The sequence below is a fragment of the Rhinatrema bivittatum genome, chromosome 2 (genome assembly GCF_901001135.1).
Source record: "Rhinatrema bivittatum chromosome 2, aRhiBiv1.1, whole genome shotgun sequence".
Taxonomy (NCBI): domain Eukaryota; kingdom Metazoa; phylum Chordata; class Amphibia; order Gymnophiona; family Rhinatrematidae; genus Rhinatrema; species Rhinatrema bivittatum.
In genome coordinates, this window is record NC_042616.1 from 260,954,097 (window position 1) to 260,978,727 (window position 24,631).

General features: G+C 45.8%; 1 protein-coding gene across 1 annotated transcript in view; it reads left to right on the forward strand.

Moving 5' to 3' along the window:
• The first annotated feature begins 42 nt into the window (after nt 1–42).
• TOP2B (DNA topoisomerase II beta) overlaps nt 43–24,631 on the forward strand; it is a 777,593-nt gene continuing 753,004 nt past the window's right edge. Inside the window, 1 exon segment of the mRNA XM_029589448.1 lies at nt 43–673. Coding sequence (XP_029445308.1) covers nt 602–673 — 72 coding nt within the window. The 5' untranslated portion in view covers nt 43–601.

A 24,631-nucleotide genomic window follows, 5' to 3' on the forward strand; every position in this document is an offset into this window, starting at 1 on the left:
GCTTCCATTTTAAAGCGCCGCGCTCCGGCTGGCTTTTTTTTTTTTTTTTTAAGTTTTTATTTTAATGCACCTGCCCCCTTCTTTTTAGCCTTTAGTGGCGTACACATAGACCTCTCTCTCTCTGTATCTGAATAATATTGACTTTATTATATTTATTTTTTAATCCCCCCTCAGTCCCCTCTGCCCTCCCCCGGCCCGGGGTGTTTGGGCCTGGGCCGCCGCGGCTCGAGTTTTAAGAGCGGCCGGCGGTAGGCGCGAGGGGGGTCGGAGAAGGCGGCTGCCGGCGGCCCAGGGTTCGGGCTGTGCGCGCCTGGGAGGAGGAGGAGGAGGAGGAGGAGCGTGAGGCCCTGCGGCCGCCAGGCTCCGGCCTTTGTTGCGAAGGAATTTGACGGAGAAGTTCGTGTCTGTGTGTGTGAGAGAGAGAGAGAGACTGAGGAGAACGCGGCCCTCTCTTCCATTTCAGCTGTGTGTGTGTGTATATGTTAGAGAGAAATACATTTTTAGTTTTATTTTATTTTCTCCTTCCACGGTGCTTGGTTTTTATCCTTTTTTTTTTTTTTTAAAATAATTTATATACGAGCCCCTTTCTGTGGGCAGGAAAATGGCTAAAACTGGCAACGTTGGCGTCGGTGGTGGTGGTGGTGGCGGCATCGGCGGGGCTCTGACCTGGGTGGTAAGTTGCTGTACTTAATTTTGTGCCCCCGTCCCCCCCCCCCCCCGGGCTTGTTTGTCGCTCCTTTGTGTGTGTGTGGGTATTTGGGGGGTGGGGGGAGCGTCGCCGGTAATACTTGTAAGTGTGCTGGCAGCTCGCCTGCTGGATTTTCTGTGGAAAGGACTGGCTAGTTAGCTCTCTGACTTTACTCGGACAGCTCTTTTCCCGCCCCCCGGACTGCGGTAAAGTGATTTGAGTGATGTTTCTGTGGGGGAGTTTGGAATTGATTCTCCTCTCCCCACCCCCCCCCCCCCACAGGCTGTATGTACAAATGTTGGGGGATCTGATAATGTGAGGACATGAGATTTTGAGGGGGCCAGGGACTTCGATTTTTCCTCAGCCACGGGGAATTTTACTAGAATTCAGTTTTTCCCGCAAGACGATCCAGGGGATATCCAGTGTCATGAGATACCGACGGGAGTCTTGCAACCCCGTTCACGTTTTGGCATTGCTGTTTATTAAAAGTTTAAAGGGACCGGCGTTATTTGGCTGAAATGATTTTGGATGGGAACTTCACTAGGATAGACTTCTTAATAAGAGGAGACCCTCAACCCCGCGATCTCTCACGTTTTCACTTTCAAAGCTGGGGGTTGGGGACAGCTCAGAAGTGAAATTCCACCTGACTCCCCCCCCCCCCCCCCCTCTGCCGATCAGCGGCTTTGTTCCTGTCTGCACTGAAGCAGACTCTTGTAACCTACCGCCAGGGCTGGGGGGAAGACCGTCGTTGAGAAGTTGTGATTGAAGAACTCTTGAGTCTGATAGTTGTACAATTTTAATAAGGCATTTTTATTAAGTTCAAGAAGTGCATAAGAATGTCTTTTGTAACAAAATTACCTATAAAATACCACCTGATCTGTTACTTTGTCAAACTAGATGACAGTTTGACGCTCCTTTATATCTCTATCTAAGGGAATAAAGTAGATTTTTTTTAATTTACCTTGAAAATGTCAAAATCTCATTAACTTTGTGCAGGGAGCAGTTGTAGCCATACTCCAAAAGTAAATTTTGTACTACCCATTCTTTTCCAAAACCGAAACTAGTTGACCTGGTTTGAACTTGTCCTGGGCACTTTTCACAGGCAGCCATTCATTGTGTTTGATTGCCCTGGAAATGGAACCAGAAAATCAGAATACCAGTGTAATAGAGGATCCTTAAAATTTTAAAAACACCTAGAAACCACTGAAACTGGTCCCAGTGAAGGCTGATGGTGGAGACTATATGCTCCTAGGGAGCAGCTCTTTGAACCTGGAGCTCTTGAATATTTAAAAGTGTACTAAAAGATGGACTTCTGAACTGTAAGCAACTTGAGGAATGTAGTTAAGAAGAAAAATTAGACTAAACATTTTTTGATTTGGCACTTATTTCTTCCTTTAGACCTTATGCTCAATGAGTACCAGCCTTTGGTCTATGGCATAATGAGCTTTCACTTGTCGCTACTTGGATTTTCCCCCTGTCCTTATATCTGCCACCTGGTTCATTTAGCTGTTTACTCCTGGGGGAAGTCTGTGCACAAAAACTTAAAATTCTGCAAACTTTATATTGGTCAAAATAACACAATTTGCATGACAGTCTTGAAGTAATTACATTTTAAATTAATACAGAAAAAAGTTATTACTTAGAGATGCAGAATTTCCCTAGAAATTGACTGTAAGTGTGTCCCTTCCACTCTCCCTACTCCCCTGGCCACTTTGCTCTCTCAGGCCCCAACTCCTCCACCTCTAGGCTCAACCCCTTCCACTCTATCGCCACTCCCAGAGTTTGACCCTGTTCTCAGTACTGCCCCTCACACAGGCTCCCTCTCTCTAGTACACCTACACACACCCTCATACAGGCTCCCTCACTCCCTCGCGCACACACATCCCCTCATACAGGGTCCTTCTCTCTCTTGCATACACACCCACACAAGCTCCCTTTCTCTCTCACACATACATCCTCACACAGGCTACCTATGTCTCTCTCTCTCATGCACCCCTTCACACAGGCTCTGTCTTGCACATACACAATCCCTTTACACAGGCTAGCACCTTCACATACACACGAGCTCTGAATCTCGCACGCATACACACTCCTTCACAGTCTCCTCATATAGGCTCCCTCTCTTTGGCACCCACACTCAAGCATCCCCCCTGCTCTCTCACCTCCCATACTCTCTCACACCCCACTCCTCTCTCACCCTCCTGCTCTCTCTCACACCCCCTTCCCCTGCTTTCTCACCCTCCTCTCTCACACACATTCACTCACTGGGGCCTTCATCTTCGCCACGAGCGGAGCGCATCCTGGGGCACGAGAGGTCCTTCACCTTCGCTGCAAACGGCCTACACTCCGCAGCACACGGGGTCCTTCATCGTTGCCGTGAGCGGAGCATGTCCTGTGGCGCGCTGGGACCTTCATCTTCGCCGTGAACGGAATGTGTCCCACGTCACACGAGGGCCTTCAACTTTGCCGTGAGCAGAGCATGTCCTGTTGCGCGCTGGGGCCTTCATCTTCACCGTGAATGGCGCGCTGGGGCCGTCATCTTCGCTGTGAACGGCGTGCGTCCTGCTTCACACAGGGGCCGTCATCTTTGCCATAAGCAGAGCATGTCCTGTGGCACACAGGGGCCTTCATCTTCACCACAAATGACGCGCCAGGGCCTTCATCTTCACGCATTCCATTCGCGGCATGCTGGGGTCTCCTCTGCCATTTTCGGTGCAGAATTTGGGAATTCTGCGCAAATTCTGTGTTCCGCAGTAGCGCAGAATTCCCCCAGGACTAGCTGTTGTACCAGCTATCCGTAACCAGAGATCATGCACCTTGGCTCACTCTGGAGCCCTGTAGTCATGGATCCTATATACAGCCACAGCCTCTGGGAAGGAGTTTATAAAAAAAAAAATACTGCTTCTGCAGCATCTTCAGCTCCCATCAGTCTGCAGAGTGGAGGCTTGGCCATCAAACCCAGATTCTGTGCATGAGAGTGCATAGCGCTTCCACTGAGCCACAACTGGTCCATGAGATGCAATGACTAAAAAGAGGTGCATAAAATCTTGCACTTAGGCTCTCCAGTTGCTGGCATAGCTTACAACTCTAAATCATAAAAGTTCTGCCACACTCATACTAATTATGATGTCTGAGAAAAATTACATCCCCAAAACACACACGGGCCGATACAGTAAAACTTGTGGGAGAGCGGGCGAGCGCCCGCTCTCCCAGCACGCGCACAGGACACTCTCCTGTGCGCGTGATACAGTAATTACCGTATTTTTCGCTCCATAAGACGCACGTTTTTCCCCCAAAAGTGGGGGGGAAATGTGTGTGCGTCTTATGGAGCGAATATAAAAAAAACCTAAAAATCTAACAAACTCCCCCACCCTCCTGACTCCCCCAAGACCTGCCAAAAGTCCCTGGTGGTCCAGCAGGGGTCCAGGAACGGTCCGGGAGCGATCTCCTGGGCTTGGGCTGTCGGCTGCCAGTAATCAAAATGGCGCTGATGGCCCTTTGCCCTTACTATGTCCCTGGGACCGACCAATGGCAGCGGTAGTCCCTGTGACATAGTAAGGGCAAAGGGCCGTCGGCTGCCAGTAATCAAAATGGCGCCGACGGCCCTTTGCCCTTACTATGTCCCTGGGACCGACCAATGGCAGCGGTAGTCCCTGTGACATAGTAAGGGCAAAGGGCCGTCGGCTGCCAGTAATCAAATTAGCGCTGACAGCCCTTTGCACTTACTATGTCACTGGGGCCGACCGCTGCCATTGGTCGGCCTCAGTGACATAGTGAGGGCAAAGGGCCGTCGGCGCCATTTTGTTTACTGGCAGCCGACGGCCCAAGCCCAGGAGATCGCTCCCGGACCCCCGCTGGACCACCAGGGACTTTTGGCAGGTCTTGGGGGGGTCAGGAGGGTGGGGGGTTATTAATTAATTTAAAGGGTTGGGATGGGGTTTTTTTTTTTTTTGGGGGGAGGGGTTCCCAGAGAAAAAAGTTTTCTGATCTGGGGAGTGGACCGAAATGGCCCTCCCCAGACCCGAAAACAAAATGGGGAGAAGAAAAAAAAGCTGTGCACTCTCCTAATTTGCTCCATAAGACGCTCAGACGCCCAGGAACAGAGCTGGTTTAGCACAAATTTTTTTTTTTTTTTTTTTTAAATTTTCCCTCTCTGAATCCTAGGTGCGTCTTATGGAGCGAAAAATATGGTAAATTTATTTAAATGAGGGTCGGCGGTAAAAAGAGGCGCTAGGGACACTAGCGCGTCCCTAGCGCCTCTTTTCGGACAGGAGCGGCGGCTGTCAGCGGGTTTGACAGCCGATGCTCAATTTTGCCGGCGTTGGTTCTCGAGCCCGCTGACAGCCACGGGTTTGGAAATGGATGCCGGCAAAATTGAGCGTCCGGTTTTCAACCTGCGAGCCGCGGGCCTATTTCAAATTTTTTTTCTTTTTTCTTTTACTTTTTTTTAACTTTCGGGACCTCCGACTTAATATCGCCATGATACCCCCCCCTTACTGAATAAGGGGTAAAGCTTGTGCGTTGAAAACGCGCGTCCAGTCGCGGGTTAACAGTGCGCTCCGCTGGAGTGTACTGTATCGGCCTGACTGTATCGGCCTGACATTAAGATCATGTGGGCATCCACAAACTGGACTTGCTTAAAGACTGGAATTGAGAATGCTATGTTCTTGGGAGACTGAGTTCTGTTCTGGAAATTGTTTATGGGTATCATTGCAGCAGAACTGTTTTTCTTGTGAAGTAAATTTATTTTCAGTTTTCTGTCATTTATCCTAGTCTATTTAGATATGGATTTCAGCTAGGAAGCTTAACTGGACAAGAGTGGAGTGATTTGCAGCTGTATGCAGGCATTTAAAAGGATAATTAGGTTAGGATCAAGTCAGTTGTTGCTTAGCATGAACTTAGGATGCTTTAATGCTTTAAAGTCCTGGTTATAATGTTTTTGAAGTTAGTATCTTATTTTCTGCAATTAATGTTGCATCATTAGTGAGCAGGGTGGTGTAATGAGCTGAAAATGATATAGGGAGTAATATACCATTGTTTTCCTAGGAACTGAAGTACAAAACGTGTTAAGTGCAGTAGTGAAACTAGCATGTGGCTCTTTTGCATACTTCATTTTTAATGTAATGCACTATTTTGGTGATTCAGTTGAATGGATTTTTGTTTAGAAGACATAATACAAATGCATAGGGAGGATAACATTTAAACAACTGCCCATGCCTCATCAAAGCACATATATGGAACTACACTATTTTATAACCTGCACATATCAGGTACATGATGATTATAAAATACTCATGTCTACTCCGATATATGTGGGCTTATGTGCTTACATGCGAGCACCTGAAATCCATTGAATGTACAAACGATTCCTATCTATTTTAGAAGCATATGCTCATGAAAAAAATAGAACTTGGCGTAAAACCCTGATATACTTGGTATATTTTAAACATGCAAGCCTAGTTGAAATCACCAGTTTGCTCAGTCCTTCTCCAGATCATTGAGATCCTCCTCGTTCTTCAGCTTGAAATCCCCCCCAGTTCACTCAGACCTCCCACTCAACCAGTACTAGACAACAGATGAGTCTGTCAGTTGCGCGAGATACGGGCCGATGCAGTAAATTGGGCTCAGGCTGAGTGCACTGTTAGCTCCTGTTTGGCCGTGCATTTTCCACGTGCTATTTTTACCCTTTATACAGTAAGGGGAAATAGCGCATGGAAAACGCGTGGCCAACCCCCCCCCCCCCCCCCCCAAACTAATAGCGCTCGCAACATGCAAATGCATGTTGATGGGATTTATTATTTATTTAATACTTTTTTTATACCCAAATTCATGGCAGTCATATCATATCGGTTTACATTAAAACTTATGAAAATGAGAAATTACAATGAACAACGGGTGATAACTTGGAAGTAGAGGGGTAACAAAGCTGGCAGAGGCACCAGAGGAGCCTCAGGGGATTGGGTAAGATAGAACCAGAAATCATAAACCCAATATTATAAACAAAAGTCGTGCGCCCAGATTAGATTCTCGAGATAGAAACATTAAAGAATTCAGGGTAAGTGACTGGGAGGCCGGGGAAAGGCTAGGGGTGTAAGGTAGGCGGAAAGGGGGGGGGGGGGGGGGGGGGGGAAGGACCGGTTGACAGAGTGGATAGAGCTAGAAAAAACACAGGGAGCTAGATAGGGAAGAGGTTTTATAAGTCTATCTGGGGTATAGAGCAAAAAAACAGTTTTCATGTAAACTCTTGAATAAAAAGCCAAGTCTTAATTTTTTTCTTGAAAGTCAGCGGGCACTGTTTTTGGTGTAGATTCGGGGGTAGAGCATTCCATTGAGTGGGGCCAGCTATGGAGAAAGCACGTTTCCTGGTGGATGTGTGGAAGGAGGACTTGGTAGGCAGCACGTGAAGGGTGTCTTTGTACACTGTTCTGATCGGTCTGGATGAGATGTGGAGGCGAAGAGTGGAATGCTTGTGGATAGTCTTGTGTATAATGGTAAGAGCTTTGTGTAGGATTCTGAAATTAATGGGAAGCCAGTGAAGATTTTTTAAAATAGGTGTGATATGGTCTCCTTGGTTAGAGTTGGTAAGTATCCTTGCGGCAGGATTCAGGAGCATCTGTAGTGGTCTGATACAGGAAGAGTGAAGGCCTCCATTCAGAAAGTAAAATGTACAGCCAAGCCGCACATTTTACTCTCAGAAATTAACGCCTGCCAAAGGCAGGCGTTAATTTCGGCCGGCACCTGGGAAGAGTACAAAACAGAAAAAACTGCTTTTCTGTACACCCTCTGACTTAATATCATAGCGATATTAAGTCGGAGGCCCCTCCCCCCCCCCCAAAAAAAATTAAAAATCTGCCCGTGGTCTGCGGGTTGGAAGACGGGTGCTCAATTATGCCGGCGTCCGTTTTCCGAACCCGTGGCTGTCAGTGGGTTCGAGAACCGATGCTGGTAAAATTGAGCGTTGGCTGTCAAACCCGCTGACAGCCACCGCTTCTGTCAAAAAAGGTGCTAGGGATGCGCTAGTGTCCCTAGCGCCTCCTTTTACCGAGGGCCCTCTTTTGCATTTTTTGTTTTTCTGAATCACGCGCCCAGGAGAGCGGGCGATTGCCCGCTCTCCCGTGAGTTTTTCTGTATCGTCCCGATAATTAGCAGATGTAAAATTGTGTGAGTAGGTTATCACATGTTCCTGTGTAAGTCCTATAGCAACTTACATGTATATCTCTTAGCCTCACCCGGGAATGTCCCTAGACCTCCCCTTTTTTTTTACATGTGCAGATATGTGTACAAAGTGAAAAATACACCTATATTTGATGTTTATAAAATAGCATGTATATGCTAATTTTACACATGGGACTCCTTTTAAATATTAACCCCTTAGTGATATGAAATTTGAACATCAGAAGAGAGAGTTATAGTATACAGAGGTAGAAGTGCTCACATAAGCTTTTTGGGCCATTGATGAAATCAGAGGTGCAAAAATATTAAAAAAAAAAAAATATGGGCACCAGTCAATTCTTAGAATTTATTGACTAACTTCATGTGTTTTTCGACTAGCTTTTAGGAGCTAGCACTCTTTCTCAGGTCAGAATAGAACGAGCAAAGGATGACATTTACTAGAAAATATAAGTGAATCATAAAAAGTATTCCAATGATGGTGAGAAGGGCGAAAGGCTTTTGGTGTGATTATAGGCCGTAGAATTTTATGGCTTATGAGTTAAGAAACTTAGGACTTTTGAGTTCATTCTTGTTAGTTTGAAAGTCTCTTGTTTTTATTTAAAAAATGTTATGTTCCTGCACATTTTCAAATTTCCTTTAATTATCCTGATTATAAGTTTATTGATGTAGTGGTCTGATTAAAAAAAAAATGCCCATGGAGGTGTCTCCTTCAATTTCTAGAACTGTAATGATTGATCTGCGAGTTGATTTTTGTGTTTAACATTGACTTGTTTCACTAATGTAGCATTCTTCTTTGCATTTTCTGCATTGAATTGTTTACAGAGGAGGAAAATGAGTAGGAGCCCCTTATGTTGAGCATCATTCATATGTGGGTGACTGGGGTCTTGTGATATGTGCTGGCATTGCAGGGATTTTTGCCATTCTTTGAGTTTCTTTGAGAAGCTTGCTTTTTACTAATTTTTGCTTAGTAATTTTTGCTTAGTTGGTTGCCAGAAAGCCAATACCAGTGGAACGGGAAATATTTCAGTGACTCATTGTCCAGAAGCAGTGATTGTAGGTCTATCATGATTTTTCTCAGTTTTTCAGCCCTGGATTGTGTTGCTACAAGGAATATGATTTTGGGGTTGTTGCATTTTTGTTTGAAGAATTTGATAAAGGATTTTAAGTGTTCATTCCATGTCATGGGTCAGAGCATAAACAGTGTTTGTGTGGCTTGGCTATGTATAATGCACTTTTTTGTATATGAAGGGTGGATGCTGGAACTGTGAAAGTAGCTGTCTTTGTTAGTTGATTTTTTGAATACAGATATTTATAGATGACCATTGTTGATAGAACCATGCATCCAAACAGTTTATTCTCTATTGTAGTTCATTTTAAATCTAATTGATGTATGGAAAGCATTACGAATTGTAGAATAGCTTCTTATTCCTAAGTTCAAATCATAAAAATGTTATCAGTATACTGGTAATATTTGAAGGGTCTGGTCTGTTACTCAAAATTGTTCTAACCAATTATGCCATGAAAAAGCTTGTATGCTGTAATGCAGTCCTAGAGCCCAAGGCAGTATAAGAAATGTGATATCCATATTGCATACTCTTAATTGTTTATTTGCAGTTGTAAAATATCCTGGGACCATTAATCTTATTGTTCTGCTTCTAAAATAAAGAAAAGCTTGCTTCCTTACTTTTTTTTTTTTTACTACCTAGACCAGTGGTTCCCAGCCTTTTTTTTTGTCATACCATACCGGACACTAAGTTCAGTTTGTTGTGGCACGTCATCACATGCCCTTGATCCTCAACACCCCCCTCCCTGTCAGCATCACCTTTCATTCCTTCTTGTCTTCACCAAACCCATGGCATCATCACTTTGCCCCCTTCCCCCACTGCAGCCAGCTCTCTGACATTTCTTCCTTTCCTTCTTTCCCACCTTATTGACATTATGATGTTCCCTTTTCTTCCCCACCCTGCCATCAACTTTGTGGCACCACTTTCCTTTCCCACCTCTGTGTCACAATCAGTAGGCAAGAGAAATTAGGTGATCAGTGATTCTTATTTTCTGCTGCCTCCTTTCCTACTGGCTTCCTTCTGAAATTGGAATTGTAGGGAACTCTAATCTTGCAAAACCCACTAGCCCCACGTGGTCCTGATTATAGAAGAAAACCAGCAGAGGAGGAGGTAGCAGAAAATAAGTATGATGTGCTTCTCACTGACCCCCCCAATCTGCTGGAAGGGATAGCACATAGGATGGGAGAATAGAGAGATTAGGACTTTGTTGTTAGCACCTGTAGCTGTGACTATTCTTGTCTTCTGTCCAGTCTGCACTGCAGAGATTTCACCACACACCTGTGATTTCCCTGTGAAACTATTTCGGAGCCTCTGACCTAGACAGCATGCGACTTGAGGAGAGTCTTCTTTGATACTTATCCTTGATACTGCACTTTCAGTCAGTAGTTGGTACTATGTTACATGCATCAGTCATGATTTCTTTCCAGTACTGAGTGTTACCTCCACCCTATGCCTGATCTCATATGGCCCCATTAAAGAAGTAACTTGAATGAGTCTTCTTGTGCACTGCAGTACCCAATGCTGCAGCCTGATGTATGGGGACAGCCCATACATTTGTTACTTTTTAATCCTTCTTTTCTCAGTATTCTGTTGTCTTGTTGAAATTTCAGGGCAACTAGAGCAGCTTGTTATGACAGTAAACTCAGTTAAAACTGCCAGATCTCTGTTTAGTCTTTCATGGTATGCATATGGAGATTAACCCACATTCATTTTTGCCTTTTAAAATATCTGAAAAAATTTGAATAGCAACAGCTATGTAAGTATATTTGAGAGATTCACAAAAAAGTCATTGACTAAAGATATTTGGAGAAGCAGGCAAAGCTGCTGTAGGTGCTTTAAGCTGTCATGCGCACAAACACAGATTCATCCAAATACACATGCAAGTGCTGTTTTTGTCCAGCATCCCTCAGAACCAGATATATTTTCTGCTTGAGGTTGGCACAAGTTTGAGCCCAACTACTTCTACAGTTGCACAATTTCCATTACTTTCCATGGAAGTGATTTTGCTACTTGTCAACATTTTAGATAGGTAGAACAAACACCTTTTACAAAAGTTTTTTTGATAAGTTGCTCCTGTTGGTAAAATTTTTCATGCAAGGTGGCACTTTTAAAGGAGCAGTGATACTTTCCTAACCGATGATCAGGATATTCCTTTTTAAAGGTTTACAAACCAGTCTGGTTTTCAGGATATCCTTAATGAATGTGCATGAGGTAACTATATTAAACTGTATCTCATGCATATTCAGAAGGAATAAACTGAAAACAAGACTGTTTTTTGAGCATTGAAGATTGCATTTGTACACCTCTGCCCTATACATTTGCTTGTGAGTAGGAAAAATCTTGCCACCTAAAATTTGGTATTTGGTACTGTGGCTACTCTGCTGTGAAGAAGAGCCACTGGGTGAATGAAGTAAACACATACAATTGAACAAACCAAAAAAACCCTTAAATGTAAAAAAGTTATAGGAGGATTATTTTTTCTTAGTTCCTAAAAACTGTCTTGACATCTAGATTCTAAATATTTTTTTCCCATCGATAAGCAGGCTGAATTAGCCATGCTGTCTTGGACTCTGGGTAGCCCTGGGCAGAGCTTCTCTCAAAAATCACAGAACTTTGCCTCAGTGCGCCTGCGCGGCTCTTTCCATGAGATACCGACTCTAAGACTTTTTTCTTCCATGCTGTTAGCTGCACGCGGAGCCTTTTCTCCCTCTTCATTCTCCTCTGTGAATTAAAAAAACCAAACCAAAACAAAACGTAAGTGCTACCATGCTCTGAAACTTCCCAGTTTCAAGTATTGTCAATGCGGGAAGGTTATGTCCATCACAGATGGACATAATTTTGCTATCTCTGTCTGGCCTGGAACAAGACTAGTCCACCTGCAGGTACTGCAGGAGGATGTCTCCCAGGGCCCAGAAACAGTGGGCCTTTAAGATAGCCAGACTGCATGAGGAAGAGGCAGGTTTGTATGTCCCAGCATCAGAATGACTGTCCTCGCACTTGTTCCTGGGGCCAAAGATGCAAAGAGCTGAGTAGGCCAGGAGGGCCCTCCTCCCTGGGGCCATCTGGAAGCAAAAAGAGGCAGAGCCAGGCGGTACAAACCGCCACAGCGCCTGAGCTCTGCCATGCCTCAAAGACCACAGGCTTCGGGGGATGTGCTGCAAAAACCCAGGACAGAGATGGTGTTGCCAGCATTGTACTGTGCAGACAGACATGCGCCAAAGCAAAGCAGCACGATGCAAGGAGGGGTTGATGCATCAAGGAAGACTTCACACAATGCAACAATGATCCAAGGAGCAAAGCACACGACGCACTGAAGCGAAGCTCGCAAGCACCACTCCAAACGACGCAGGTGTTCCTAAAATGAAGACTGCACAAGAACGCACTGTGAAGTGTCTATCTATGACGCATACCAGCAGGCCTTTGAGCCCTCAACAAGAAAGGTTGGCGCAGAAGCACAGGCCGCCTCAGAAGCAGGCTTCCCCCAAAAAACAGGATCGTCAGATTGTGTTCCCGCCAGAGGAACTCTTAGAGATGGGGGTTTTCCGACTTGGAACCGCTCTCAGATGACCACCAATCATCAAATTCTTCAGGATCGTCCCAAAGGGTTTACTCGGACATGTCGTCTGTCTCCAAGAGGAAAGCATGCTCGCCTCAGTTACAAGAGCCACTAACAGAGACACAGGCTATTGCACAGGGATTACACTCCAAAAGTGCGTGATAGCGGCCCAGATTCCTCTATCTTCTTTGCTGCAGTCCCTCCTCCATCCAGGAGGGTCAAGCCCACAGGGAACAAAAGGCATGAAGGGGTCGCACCTATGGACCATGGAAAGGGTCGGCAGGTCCCTATGGAAGGGGGGGACGGGGGACTAGCTTCACAGGCAATGTCGCAGTTCTCTGCAATTGTGAGCAATTTCTTCAAGTCTCTGGAAAGTGACAAGCATTGTCACCTACCACCTGCCCCTCCCCCCACCCCCCCTCCCGTCTGACGATTCTTCACAAGAGAAGGGCTAACTATACCCCGCACACGAGAATCACAGCCCGCAGGACGAAGCGGCAGACCCCTACCGCAGTTCTCCCTCCAGTCAGCTTCTGAGCCCAGGGACTCCCTGCCAACTTCACCAGGCTCCTCTGCGGGAATTCCGTCAGACTCATTAGAGGAACCACCTGAACCATCTTCATCCCCAGAGGACCTGTCCTACTCGAAGAGAGAATTTGAAATGAAGTTGGCCATAGAGGCAAAAACTCATAATAAAAACTTTTAAAAATATGTCCGCAGCAAGAAACCTGTGAGGGAGTCGGTTGGACCATTAGATAACAGAGGCGTTAAAGGGGCTCTTACGGAAGATAAGGCCATTGCAGAAAGACTAAATGAATTCTTTGCTTCCGTGCTTACTAATGAGGATGTTGAGGAGATATCACCCCTGAAAACCATCTCCGGAACTGGTGAGTCAGACGAACTGAACTAAATCACTGTGAACCTGGAAGATGTAGTAGGCCAGACTAGAGAGTAGCAAATCACCTGGACCGGATGGTATGCATCCTAGGCTACTGAAGGAACTAAAAAATGAAATTTCTGATCTATTAGTTAAAATTTGTAACCTATCATTAAAATCATCCATTGTACCTGAAGACTGGAGGGTGGCCAATGTAGCCCCAATATTTAAAAAGGGCTCCAGGGTTGATCCGGGTAACTATAGACCAGTGAGCCTGACTTCAGTGCCGGGAAAAATAGTGGAAACTATTCTAAAGATCAAAATTGTAGAGCATATAGAAAGACATGGTTTAATGGAACACAGTCAACATGGATTTACCCACGGGAAGCCTTGCCTAACAAATCTGCTTCATTTTTTTGAAGGGGTTGTTAAACATGTGGATGAAGGTGAACTGGTAGATATAGTGTATTTAGATTTTCAGAAGGCGTTTGACAAAGTCCCTCATGAGAGGCTTCTAAGAAAACTAAAAAGTCATGGGATAAGAGGCGATGTCCTTTCGTGGATTACAAACTTGTTAAAAGACAGGAAACAGAGACTAGGATTAAATGGACAATTTTCTCAGTGGGAAAGGGTAAACAGTGGAGTGCCTCAGGGATCTGTACTTGGACCAGTGCTTTTCAATTTATATATAAATGATCTGCAAAGGAATACGACGAGTGAGGTTATCAAATTTGCGGATGATAAAAATTATTCAGAGTAGTTAAATCACAAGCGGATTGTGATACATTACAGGAGGACCTTACAAGACTGGGACACTGGGCATCCAAATGCAGATGAAATTTAATGTGGACAAGTGCAAGGTGTGCATATAGGGGAAAAATAACCCTTGCTGTAGTTACATGATGTTAGGTTCCATATTAGGAGCTACCACCCAGGAAAAAGATCTAGGCATCATAGTGGATAATACTTTAAAATCGTCGGCTCAGTGTGCTGCAGCAGCCAAAAAAGCAAACAGAATGTTAGGAATTATTAGGAAGGGAATGGTTAATAAATTGGAAAATGTCATAATGCCTCTATATCGCTCCATGGTGAGGCGTGCTGTGTAAAATTCTGGTCGCTGCATCTCAAAAAAGGTATAGTTGCGATGGAGAAGGGCAACCAAAAGCTCCCCTATGAGGAAAGGCTGAAGAGGTTAGGGCTGTTCAACTTGGAGAAGAGATGGCTGAGGGGGGATATGATAGAGGTCTTTAAGATCATGAGAGGTCTTGAATGAGTAGATGTGAATCGATTATTTACACTTAGCAATTAGCACATTTAAAACTAATGGGAGAAAGTTCTTTTTCACTCAACGCACAATTAAGCTCTGGAATTTGTTGCCAGAGGATGTGGTTAGTGCAGTTAGTGTAGCTGGGTTAAAAAAAAGTTTGGATACGTTCTTGGAGGAGAAGTCCATTAAGTGCTATTAATCAAGTTTACTTAGGGAATAGCCACTGCTATTAATTGCATCAGTAGCATGGGATCTTCTTAGTGTTTTGGTAATTGCCAGGTTCTTGTGACCTGGTTTGGCCTCTGTTGGAAACAGGATGCTGGGCTTGATGGACCCTTGGTCTGACCCAGCGTGGCAAGTTCTTATGTTTATAGAAAAGATGGGGACAGGAGAGGATGTGACGTCATCCCAGCAAATGGCTGGCTAACCCCGCGGCTCTCGCCAGACATCAGCTTAATCGCCTAACATCGGGTACCCTGATCCGTGTTTAGTGTCGCCAAGACCTCTCTCGCCCGCGGGAACCCCGGCAGATGTCTCATAGAAGGAAAACGGTAGATTTAAAAAAGTTTTCTTACAACAAATTGCCGGTTGAAGGAGAGCCCCCAGGTGACAACATGGCGGGCGCAGGGCTAGAGACGGCGGACATTGGTGGAGAGGGCACGGATGGCCCGGCGGATGACAACGTGATCCCCACTAAGGGGGAGATGAAGGGCTGGTTCGCTGAAATAAAATCCGAAATTGCGGCGAAAACCGAGGTCATTATGACCTCCATTGAAGAGCTCAAGGGGGACCTTGCCGAACATGGCCGCCGCATTTTCGAGGTCGAAACTAGAGCGGAAGCAAACAGCGCGGATCTGAAGGAACAGCAAGAAACGTTACATACCCTGCAAGATGACATGGAACGCCTGAGAGACAAAATGGAGGACTTAGAAAACCGGGCTCGGCGCCACAATCTTTGGTTTCGGGGCATCCCGGAGGGACCTGAGTATATTGATTGCCTGGACACTGTGGCCAAGATTAGCGCCATGCTCCTTGCTGCAGGCGCGGGAACCGCTACCCCAGAGCAGGAGGTGGAGGTGAAAATTGCGCGTGCCCACAGAGTTTTTGGCCCCAGGGTGAATACTCTGCCTAAGGACATCATCGCTTGTTATCACGAATTTGCTGTTAAAGATAAAATCGCTAACATAGCCCGGCAGCAACCCAGCTGGAAATGGCAGGGCCATGAGGTCATGATTTTTGTCGATCTCTCACCTACTACGATAAAGAAGAGGCGGGACTTTAAACCTATCACGGATCTCCTACGCAAAGACAATATCAGGTACCGGTGGTTGTTCCCATTTGGGATCAACTTTTCTCTGAAAGGTGAAGCTCACAGGGCGAAAACGCCGGCGGAGGCCTCCACAATCCTGCGTGCAGCAGGATACCCTGAGATCCTGGGCTTAAATGTACTTCCAAAGCCACCTGTGCGGAATGAGGGCCCTCAGCGTTGGTAACGGGTGACTGGAGGTGATAAACGGCTGCGGCGGCAGCCAGATTCATTGCCACAGCGCTGAGTTTGAGCTGGGTGAGATAACAAGAGACCCGATATGGGCTAATTGCTTCTCTCTGTGCTGCAGTACTGATGAAGCCCAGAACTGGGCGGTTAACCTGGACGTACAGTGCAGGTTCCAGCTATGGCAGCTTACAATATGGACCGGTTTGTTTACAGTAGTGCCCTTCCTGGTTCTTATTTCTATTTTCCTGTTATGCTGTAAAGTTCTGAGTTATACAGTTTAATGGTTGGGGATGCTCTAATATGTCAGAAACTGTTTCATTAAGAGTCTTAGATGTCAATGGGGGACGGCTATGAAGGGATGATTGACTCCTCCCTTATTCAGACAGCATGGCCCTGGAGTAGGGAACAGGCTGTGGGGGAGGTGGGAAAGCGGGGAGGGTTGTTAGAAGGTAGCACTTCTTATATGTTTATTGCAAAAGAGGACACTTGGTACACAGAGACCCACAGACAAACTATTACTCTGGCGTGGCAGGGACAGCGGGTGACACTCATGGGGCTCCTAATCTTTGGCTTTCTCTTGCCATGACAGCCTTCAACATTATGTCCCTAAATGTTAAGGGACTGAATTCACCTTATAAAAGGCAATCTCTGTTCGATGACTTGCATTTCCATCACACTAAGATTGCCTTTGTACAAGAAACCCATTTGAAGAAGAGATATGAGCGTTTGCTTAAACATCCTAGTTTTCCTAGACAGTACTGGGCTGCTAGGCCGTTGGCACGAAAGTACTTGGGAGTGGGGATTCTTATGCATAAAGACCTGATATATGAGGAAATATTATGCCGGGCGGACCCGGAGGGACGACACCTATTATTGGTTATTGCTATTGGGGGGGAAAAATACACCTTCATTAGTTCCTATGCACCTAATGTGGGGCAGGGGGCCTACCTGGATGGTCTGTCGCAGCTTATTGACCTGTGGGCGGAGGGCCACATAATCTTGGGAGGCGACTTTAATTTGACCGCAGACCCTCGATTGGATAATTCTCACTCTACTTCACCGATTAGTCGGCGGGAGCGCCAGGTTTTCCGCCGTTTCTTGAGGCATCATGGTTTAGTTGATGTGTGGCAGGTCTGGCACCCTAAATCTAGGAATTATACCTTCTTTTCAAAAATACATAAAACATACTCGCGCATCGACTACTTGTTAGTAGACAAGGGTTGTTGTGCTCAGGTTATCGCCCCGTCCCTGGGCCCAATTACATGGTCCGATCATGGTCCTGTATTTATGGATTTCCATTTCTCTGGGTATGATAAAGGCCAAAAGTATTGGAGACTTAATGACAGTCTCCTTGAAGATGAGGACTTTTGCACCCAATTATACGGGGATATTCAGGAATACTTTCAACTTAATGCTGCCCCCGATATTGCCCCCACAGTTTTATGGGATTGTCTAAAAGCGGTGCTGCGAGGCAAGCTTATTGCAAGGGGTGCTTATGTCAAGAAATGTAAGCAAAGGGAAAAGGTGGATATCCTAATGCACTTGCAACGACTGGGACGTGAGCATTTGGCAACTGGGGACGAGAGTCTCTTGGAGCAAATAGATGCTATGCGCAAGCGCTTGGCGGACTTGGAAGCGGCGTATATAGCACATAAATTGACTCGCAGCAAGCAGCTATACTACGAAGGGGGTAACAAGTGGGGCGACAGCTGGCCAGAAAATTGAAGGTTCAACAGGCCCAGACTACTATTGTAAAATTAAAGGACGAACGGGGGACGATGTTGACCTCCAATGCAGACATCCGGAAACGATTTCTCCGCTTTTATACGGAACTCTATGCTCCTAGACCTGCTACCTCCCAGGAGGAGCTGGAGGCCTACTTTCGCCATATAACCTTACCGCAAGTCACCTCTGAGGCCCAATTATTCTTAACCCGGGACATCACTGCAGCGGAGGTGACTTGGGCCATCAAGTCGTTGAAATTGGGCAAGTCGCCCGGACTTGATGGCTACACTGCTACATTTTATAAGAAATTTATTACGTTATTGGTGCCTCCGCTGGTTACCCTATTTAACTCATTACAGGGGCCGGTTGCGCTTTCCCGGGAGGATAACATGGCTGGGATAACATTGCTGGCGAAACCGGGCCGCGATCCCACCGTGTGCGGCTCTTATCGCCCCATTTCATTAATTAATCTAGATATGAAATTGTTAGCGAAAATTCTAGCTAATAGACTTAATGTTTCCCTACCCGGATTGATTCATCCCGATCAATCTGGCTTTATTCCCGGCCGTATGGCGTCCGATAATGTCCGCAAAACGGTTGATGCCATGGGATGGGCTCGCTCGCACGACATTCCACTGCTCCTGCTAGCCATCGATGCCGAAAAGGCTTTCGACTATGTGCATTGGCCATTTTTGTTTCACACCTTGCGATTATTTAATTTAGGGGACAAGTTTATTACCTGGATTCAAAAATTATATGACGCCCCCACAGCTTGCTTAAAAATTAATGGGGGGTATTCATCTCCTTTTGCGGTTGGTAGAGGGACACGGCAGGGATGTCCACTTTCTCCCTTGCTTTTTGCGCTCTTTTTGGAGCCTTTTGCTCATCGCATTCGGAGCAATCCCTTGATTACTGGCGTGCGGGAGGGAGATTTTTCTTCCAAAGTATCTCTTTTTGCAGATGACATTCTGTTCACCATAGCTGACCCCCTTCGCTCTCTGAGGGCTGTCTCTGCAGAGTTAGCTGCCTTTAGTGGGGTTTCGGGATTCACTGTCAACTGGGATAAATTGGAACTGTTAAATGTCACTGCATCCTCTGACCTGCTGGCCCAAGTCGCCATCGAGTTCCCTTTTAAGTGGGCCAATCACAAACTAAAGTATTTGGGGGTCTATCTGGGTAAGGAGAATGATCTCTTTCACTTGAACTATACACCGCTTATGGATAGAATATATAAAGACCTGGAGGAGTGGGACAGGTATCACATTTCCTGGCTGGGGAGACTAGCTGTGCTACAGATGAACATTCTGCCCCGGATGCTGTATTTACTGCAGACCTTACCCATAGTTATTCCGGTTAAGCTGCTAGATAAATGGCAAAAGAGGCTAAATAAATACTTATGGAAGGGGAGACGACCCCGGATTGCCCAGAGGTCATTGTATTTGCCGAAATATAGAGGAGGGCTGGGTGTGCCTAACCTGGCCCGGTACCATGGAGCGGCCCATCTGAAAGCGGCCATAGAGTGGCATGATTCCAAACAGAGTAAACCATGGGTGCGTTTTGAGCAAGCTATGTTGGGTAGCTTCCCTCTCACAGCATTGTTATGGCAGGCCAAGGCCTCTCGGTGTACCAGCCTGACATTACCTGAGACTGTGGCATCCACTCTAACCGTTTGGGATCGCTGGAAGAAAACATTAGTGGGGTCACAAGGTTACTACCACAGCACTCACTTATATTACCATAGGGAGTTTCGTCCGGCTGGTAACCCGAAAGCGTTCAAGTCCTGGATAGATAAGGGTATACTGCAATGGGCGCAACTGTGGTCTCCTGGGGGGTTGGCTACGTTCCCTACCCTCTGTCGTCAATATCAGCTGGGGCCCGAAGATCGTTTTAGATATTTACAAGTTAGACATTTTTTTATCAGGCATCGGATAGCAGTGGACCTTGCAAAGGGTATCACCTCGTTTGAAAGTATGTGCCGTCAGGCTCACTTGGTTACCAAACATATTTCAAATTTATATGGATTATTGAGTGATGACTTTGTGCTGTCTGCATCTCATATACAAGCTTGGCATGCGGATTTACAATGTGAACGGACTAAGGAGGATTGGATGCGGACTTTTCATCTTCTCCGGAAGGGACTGATATCCACCCAGCACATAGAAAATGGATATAAGGTATTCTTTCGATGGTATATCACTCCATGTCTTCTTCAGCGATACTCACCCAGCGCGCAGGGACACTGCTGGAAACTTTGTCGGGAGAGAGGCACTTTCTTTCATCTCTGGTGGCAATGCTTTAAAATACAACAGCTCTGGTCATCTATATCGACTTGGATATCCACGATTTTGCATGCACACATATTGCTTACTCCCGCACAAGCCTTACTGAATGAGGAACTTCCAGACATTTCACGATTTCATAACAATTTTATTAAATATGTGGTAACTGCGACCAGATGTGCCATAGCCTGTACTTGGAAGGATCCCAGTGTGCCCACGTTGTCAATGGTACAGACCTTGGTATTACACACACATACCTTGGGAAAGATCACAGCGTATCGCCATAAGACCATCCATAACTTTTCTAGGGTCTGGGGCCCATATGAACGTTGGCTCCGGAACTCTGTCGTTCCCTAATGGCGGGCGCTTGTTGACTCTAGGGCTAGGGTGCGGGGCTACCTGTGTATCTGTCTTGGGATAACTGACTTAAATGGGACTTCCTATCAGTTTGAGGCTACTGTTCTACCATGGAGCTCCGCATTACTCATGTCTTTTTTTCTTGCTGTTCATTGGCATGTTTATTGCTTACCATGTGTCTCAATGCTTTCCTTCAGCTACCTCTATGGGGGGGGGGGGGGACTTCTCAGGGGGAATGAAATGGCTGTTAGTTATGCAGTGCATTAACATTCTTTGTTCTCTTATGGTTGCATTCTATTATGTACCTGATGCATTTCTGTTTTGTTCTTTGCCAATAAAAGTTATAAATGGAAAAAAAAAGAAAAGATGGGGACAGTTTTAAAAACTGAAACTAGGGAAGTTACTGGATCCCAGATTGGAGGTCTTGGGGATCCTGAAATCTTTGAAGTCCCAGCTGAACCAACAGCCTTACCATCCCATGCAATACTGGATGTGGTAATGCACAAGGCATGGGAATCTCCCTTTTCGGGACCAGCAGCATCCAGGAAAACTGATTTTAAAGTTCAAGATGAGGAAACACCTTTCTACAGAATTGTTCAACTGCCTCATGCCTTGGTTGTCTTGGAATTGGCCATGAAAAAAATTTAAAAAATTCACGGCTACAGTCTAATACCCCACCAGATAAAGACAACTGATACTTGGATAACTTCAGGAGAACTTTCCAGGCAGCAGTGTTGAGTGCTAAAATCCAACAACACCAATTCTATATCACTCAATATCTATATCAATGTTTACAGTCCCTAAAGCCGCACATTACTCTGGGACCATCAGACAAGGCACTGCCTCAGTCCTCTACAGATCCGGAAGAGGACATGCGACACCTTCTTCAAACAGTATGTGAAGCATTTGAGACATCAGCCCGTACATTCGCGAGATCCATATTGGCCCTGAGCATGGCCTGGCTACATGCCAGTGCCATACATGAGGATGTACATTAGAAATTGGCAGATTTCTCCTATAAAGGGGACAACCTGTTTAGGGACAAGCTGAGGGAAACCGTATCCCAGCTTAAGGAGCAGAATGTAGTGGTTCTGTCCCCAGCTTCTCCAGCAGAACAGCCATCTTCAACCAAAAGATATTACTCAACCTTCAAAAAGTCCTACTATCAGAGACGCCCTTTCTGATCATACACATCTTGTCTGCTAGCGTACCAGTAGCCTAGGCAGCATCCACAACATACGCAAACTAGAAATAGGGCAAGGGGCCAACTCCAACAAAGGCAACAACAGGGCAGCAACCCAATACCACAACAGGGTTTTTGAGGAGGGCCCAGCTGCAGCTACAGTTACCTGTGGGGGGGCATATTATCCAGATTCTACAGCTCTTGGGAGGCAATCACATTAGACCATTGGGTATTAAACATCATCTGTGAGGGATGCCAGCTGAATTCAAAATGAACCCCTCTCTTCCGCATCTGGTGCCCTCAGCAAGAAACCATATGCAGGCACAGTGGAAGTGGAGACTCTACTTCAACAAGGTATAGAGAAGGGCGACTATAAAATGATAAAAGGGGATAGAACAGCTCCCCTATGAGGAAAGGCTAAAGAGGTTAGGGCTGTTCAGTTTGGAGAAGACAGCTGAGGGATATGATAGAGGTCTTTAAAATCATGAGAAGTCTAGAACAGGTAAATAGGAATCGGTTATTTACTCTTTCAGATAATAGGACTAGGGGGGCACTCTATGAAGTTAGCAAGTAGCACATTTAAAACTAATTGGAGAAAATTCTTTTTCACTCAATGACCAATTAAACTCTGGACTTTGTTGCCAGAGGATGTGGTTAGTGCACTTAGTGTAGCTGGATTTAAAAAAGGTTTGAATAAGTTCTTGGAGGAGAAGTCCCTTAACTATTAATCAAGTTGTTTTAGAGAATAGCCACTGCTATTACTGGCATCTGTAGCATGGGATCTATGTAGTTTGGGTACTTGCCAGGTACTTCTAGTCTGGATTGGCCACTGTTGGAAACAGGATGCTAGGCTTGGTAGACCCCTGATCTGACCCAGTATGGCAGTTTCTTATGTTCTTAACATGCGATTCAGGTAGTGCCTCCAAGCAAATGCAACAAGGGGTTTTACTCCCAATATTTCCTTATTCCCAAGAAAACAGGGGGCCTTTCGCCCAATTTTAGATTTGAGGGATCTTAACAAATTTATTTGGAGGGAAAAGTTCAAGATGACAACAGTTCTTTCCTTCCTGCAACCCAAAGATTGGATGTGCTCGCTAGATCTCAAGGATGCTTACTCCCACATACCTATGCACCGTTCTTCATAGCAGTACCTGTGTTTTGAAATGAATATGCAGCACTACCATTACAAGGTTCTTCCCTTTGGACTTTCATCTGCCCCCAGAATCTTCACCAAATGTCTAGTGATAGCGATGGCCCACTTGAGAAAGAAGGGAATACAATTTTTTCCCTACATGGACGATTGGTTTCTGGTGGCATCGGAAGCGACCACATTCCAAACTCATTTGCTAGTCATGATAGATTGTTTGGAAGGTCTGGGATTCATAGTAAACTACGAGAAATCCAGCCTTCATCTGAAACAAACTCTTCAGTTCATAGGGACACCATAAACGCCATCATAGGGAAGGCCTACTTTCCGAAGGAAAGAGCTTAGACCTTGTGCACTATAGCAATACAGTTGAACTGTGCCTATCCCTCGGCCCACCAGATCTTAACCCTTCCGGGCCACATGGCAGCTATATAACTAGTGCCACACACTCGTCTGCATATGCGCCAAAAACAATGGGGTCTAAAAACCCAATGGACTCAGTTCACCAAGCCATTGTCCAGAAAAGTGACAATGACCTGAGCAATGAAGCAGGACATCACATGAACATCACCAATCCTTTCTATGGGAGCCCCATTCCACAGCCTGGCACATGAGTTAGTCCTGACCATGGATGCTTCAACAAGAGGCTGGGGAGGTCATCTAGGACACCTAAAGACTGTCTGTCTGTGGAACCGTTCAGAGAGCTTAGCAAATAAATATGGAGTTGCGAGCGATAAAAACATGCCCTCCATACATTCCAAGACCATCTACAGGGAAGGAACGTCATGATCCACACAGACAACCAGGTGGCCATGTTTTACATAAACAAGGAAGGATGGTCAGGTTTCTGGATACTCTGCAGGGAAGTGATCCACATCCTTTAATGGGCGGAGGCACATTCCATCTCATTACAAGTGACCTGTCTCCCAGAGATCGAAAAAAAGAGAGGCAGACACTCAGGGTATTCTACCCCCAAGAATGGGCTCTCAACCGGGTGGTTGCAGACAACCTCTTTGCAAAGTGGGGACTGCTGTGCATGGACTGCTTTGTGACAATATATAACCGGAAGGTTTGTGCATTTTGCTCAGTATGTCTGAGCAGGGAGAGATGCGCCCAAGATGCATTCATCATTCCATGGATGGAAGGACTTTACTACACTTATCCCTCGATACCTCTCAAATCCCGAATGATCTAAAAATGCATTGCAGATGTAGCGGACCTGGTACTCATTGCCCTGGTGTGGCCAAGACAGCCTTGGTACGCCTATCTAGTTTGACTGTCTATCTTCCTATCTCATTAGGAAATACAGTGCATCAGCTAACTCTGGGAGTGGGGTGGGGGGAGGGTTCACTGCTGCACCCCATGCACTCCTCACTTCATCTCACGGCTTGGAAATTGAAGGAAAAGTATTGAACCACCTCCAATTATCAGCAGATACCCAGGACATCTTGGTGTTGGCTAGGAAGCCTTCCACAAGCAAAAACTTATCAGGGCAAATGGCAGCGTTATACGATCTGGTGTGGTGAGAGGTGTCTCAACCCTTTTCTCCTGCTCACCAGAAATTTTACTAGATTACTTGTATATGCTCTTCCAGGCAGGGCTGGCTACAGCATCTGTCAGGATCCACGTGAGTGCTATGGCGGCCTGTCATTACCCATTCAATGGCCTACCCTTATCGAGCCATCCTCTGGTGAAAGATTTCAAAAGGGCATGTGATAAACACTGTGGATCCCTAAATGCTAGAGGATGGAAATGGAAAAAAGAGTGCATGGGGTAACTTGCTGGTATGGCGATAACTACCCTCGACCAATAAGCCTTCA